Source organism: Propithecus coquereli, unplaced genomic scaffold (genome assembly GCF_000956105.1).
Source record: "Propithecus coquereli isolate 6110/MARCELLA unplaced genomic scaffold, Pcoq_1.0 Scaffold1, whole genome shotgun sequence".
Lineage (NCBI taxonomy): Eukaryota > Metazoa > Chordata > Mammalia > Primates > Indriidae > Propithecus > Propithecus coquereli.
In genome coordinates this window covers 5690842-5693805 of record NW_012133857.1, presented here as the reverse complement: position 1 = coordinate 5693805, position 2964 = coordinate 5690842, and the positions used below count along the sequence as shown (strand labels likewise).

The window sequence follows — 2964 nt, the reverse complement described above, 5'->3', positions numbered from 1 at the left end:
GGTTGGAGTAGTTTCACAGATGGACACACTTACATGGTTATCAGGGGACACCTCTAGTATTACTTTGTGCTTCAGCTGTTATTTCTGTTCCCTGACCAGGTGTAATATCTTAACTCTACAGTATGCCTGTGTTTGTAATGGTTTCTCACCCATCACAACAAAATAAACAAAACCCCAAATACCTCTTACTTCCATCATAGTAATTACGATTAAACTTTCAGATGCCAGCAGAGACTTCACTTTTTCTGAACTTGGCTGTTATAATCTTGTTCTTTAAAAAAAAAAAAAAAAAGTTTGTTTCTGGCACGTAGATGGTAGAGATGTAACTGGGATCCTGGAAGAATATAGGAAGGGAGTTCGCAGGGTGCCTGCCTTTGGCCTTTTAACTCATCACTGTGCACACTAGATGTTGTGGTTGTTTAACTGTTAAGGAAAGTCAGAGTGTGACCTGACTTTACACATGAGTGAACAAGACTGTATTTGCATAATATGATTTAGGTTCACAATTTTGGATTACTATTTAACACTAATTTTTGCAGCTGTTCATTCACTGAGGGATCTGGGGTGATTATTCTTTCATCCCACCTGTTTACTCTTTACCAATCTTCTAGACAGAGCAGATGCCCTCCTGGAGTTGGCTCTGGAGCGGGGGCAGACTTCTGTCGTGGTTCTTAAGACCACTGTGTTTGCTCACATGTGTGTTTCTGCTGCCAGACTGTCAGGGTTTACTGTTGAATCATTTGTTAATGCTCGGTATCTGCCAACATGGAGCCTCTTGCAGGCAGTCTGTGGTGTTGGCTGGTTGAAATGGGTGATTTTAATTAACTTGTTGCAGGTGGTTCCTTAGAAACTGTTATTGCTCAAGATGAAAACCTCCCAGAAGATGTTGTGAGAGAATTTGGGATTGACCTAATTACTGGATTACATCATCTTCATAAACTTGGCATTCTCTTTTGTGACATTTCTCCTGGGAAGGTAATTTATGAAAGTTTTGATTTCCTAACTACTTCTGCTTCAATTTAGAGTGCTTTCTCAAAGGTGTTTTTATTTTTAGATAAAATTTTGTTACAGAACATCTTGAAATTTTATGTTAACTTATTTTAAATAAAAGGAAAGAGTACTATATTTTAGCTACCTATTTAAGTAAGTTTTTGAATGTGAAGTCTCTCCTTTCAGAGCTCTTTGAGTCGTTACTTATTGCTGCTAAGGTATATTGTAAATGATGAGCTGAACAGGTTTATAAGATAATGCTCTCTTAGCTCCTAAATCATAGTACACACTTATGAACCATATTGTGGTTATTTATGTACAATTCCTAACATTACGAATCAGATATTTTCTTGTTAAAATTAATCACCGTAACTAAATTAATTTTCAATAACTACTTCAAGTGTAGTAGAGACATGAAACCTGCTTAGTTTCTGAGTTGCAGTCAGTGGTGACCCTTAGAAGTTGTGTGATCCCGGACAAGTTATGTTTGGTATCACTGCCTTAGTTTCCTTGTCTATGATATGGAGATAGATACTTTCAGGGTGGTTGTGAAATTACATATTATGTTTAGGTGAAGCTTCTAGGGCACTTTCTGGTAGGTAATGTGCTCACAATCAGTGGCATCTATTACTGTCTTTATAAGTATTACACATACTCATAGGAATTGTATATATTGTTGGTCTGAGTTTTTACTTTTCCTTTAATGTATGCAAATGAAATGAAAAGTTGAATATTTCATTTTTTAACTTTTGTTTTTGTAGGCTATCCATATGAGAAGATAATTAAACCTAAAAAAAAAAAACTCCGTAAAAATCCTGCATAAAGAATAGAGGTTCTTGTCTGAAATATGCAGATGCCTCGAGTCTGCAGCCACTCAACTGCCATTGCAGTGCTAAAAGCAGTTGTATAAAATACATAAACGAATGGGCGTGACTCTGTTTCCATAACTTTATTTATGGACACCGAAATGTGAACTTCATGTAATTTTCATCTATCGAGAAATAGTCATCATCTTCTTTTTTTCCAATCATTCAGAAATATAAAAACCACTTTTAGCTCATAGATGTACAGAAACAGGCAGTGGCTGGGATTTGGCCCAGAGGCTGTGGTTTGCCAAAGAGTGTGTGGGAGTTGTTTAATGAAGTTCGTTATCAGCTGTTATGATCTAAGAAATTCAGGCTGCTTTGTAACGTAACCTGTGTTCTAGGACAGGGGTTGACAAAGATTGGGCAGAGTTCCTGTTTCTGTAAATAAACTTACTGCAACAAAGTCACACCCTTTCATTCTTTATTGTCAGTGTCTGCTGTTGTGCAACAACAGTAGAATTGAGTAGTCAGGACAAAGGCTGTAGGGCTTGTAAAGTCTAAAATTTTTATTAGCTGGCTCTTGAAAAGAAAGGTTGCTGACCTCTGCCAGTGGTTCCCACAGTGTGTTCTCTGGGCTGGCAGGATCAGCATTACCTGGGATTTGCTAGCAATGCAGGCTCTTGGGCCCCACACGAGACCTATTGAATCATAAACTCTGGAGGGTAGTGACTAGTATTCTGTGCTTTCACAAGTCCTCCAGGGCATTCTGATGCTCAAATAAGTTTAAAAGCCACTGTTGTAGATCAACAGACATCCTTAGTAAGTATTCGTAACTAGAAGTTAAGGGTTAACTTGAAATTGCCTTTAAAAAATCACAAAGCCCCCTGACCCATTGCAGCTGCCCAGAAATACTTTTAATGACTCTAGAGGAAACTATAAAAATAATAGAACACTGGTTCCTGGCGTGGTTTCAACAACCAATAGATAACTTCTAATCACAAGTTATATTAGCAGACTTGAGCACTTATCACATGCTAGTGACTGTTATAAGCCTTTTGCACGTATAACTTCATTTAATCCTTACAACAGTCTAAAGAGTGAGCTATTATTTTTCACATTTTATAGGTGAAGAGACTGAGGATTAGAAAGGTTGAATAAATTTTTCAGT

At 37.4% G+C, this 2964-nt stretch overlaps 1 protein-coding gene across 1 annotated transcript in view; it reads left to right on the top strand.

Annotated features, from left to right (window-relative positions):
• The first annotated feature begins 765 nt into the window (after positions 1-765).
• ULK4 (unc-51 like kinase 4) overlaps positions 766-2964 on the top strand; it is a 672597-nt gene continuing 670398 nt past the window's right edge. The window contains exons 1-2 of the mRNA XM_012652718.1: positions 766-784; positions 836-975. Of these exons, the coding sequence (XP_012508172.1) occupies positions 766-784; positions 836-975 (159 nt within the window). The remainder of the gene's footprint in view (positions 785-835; positions 976-2964) is intronic.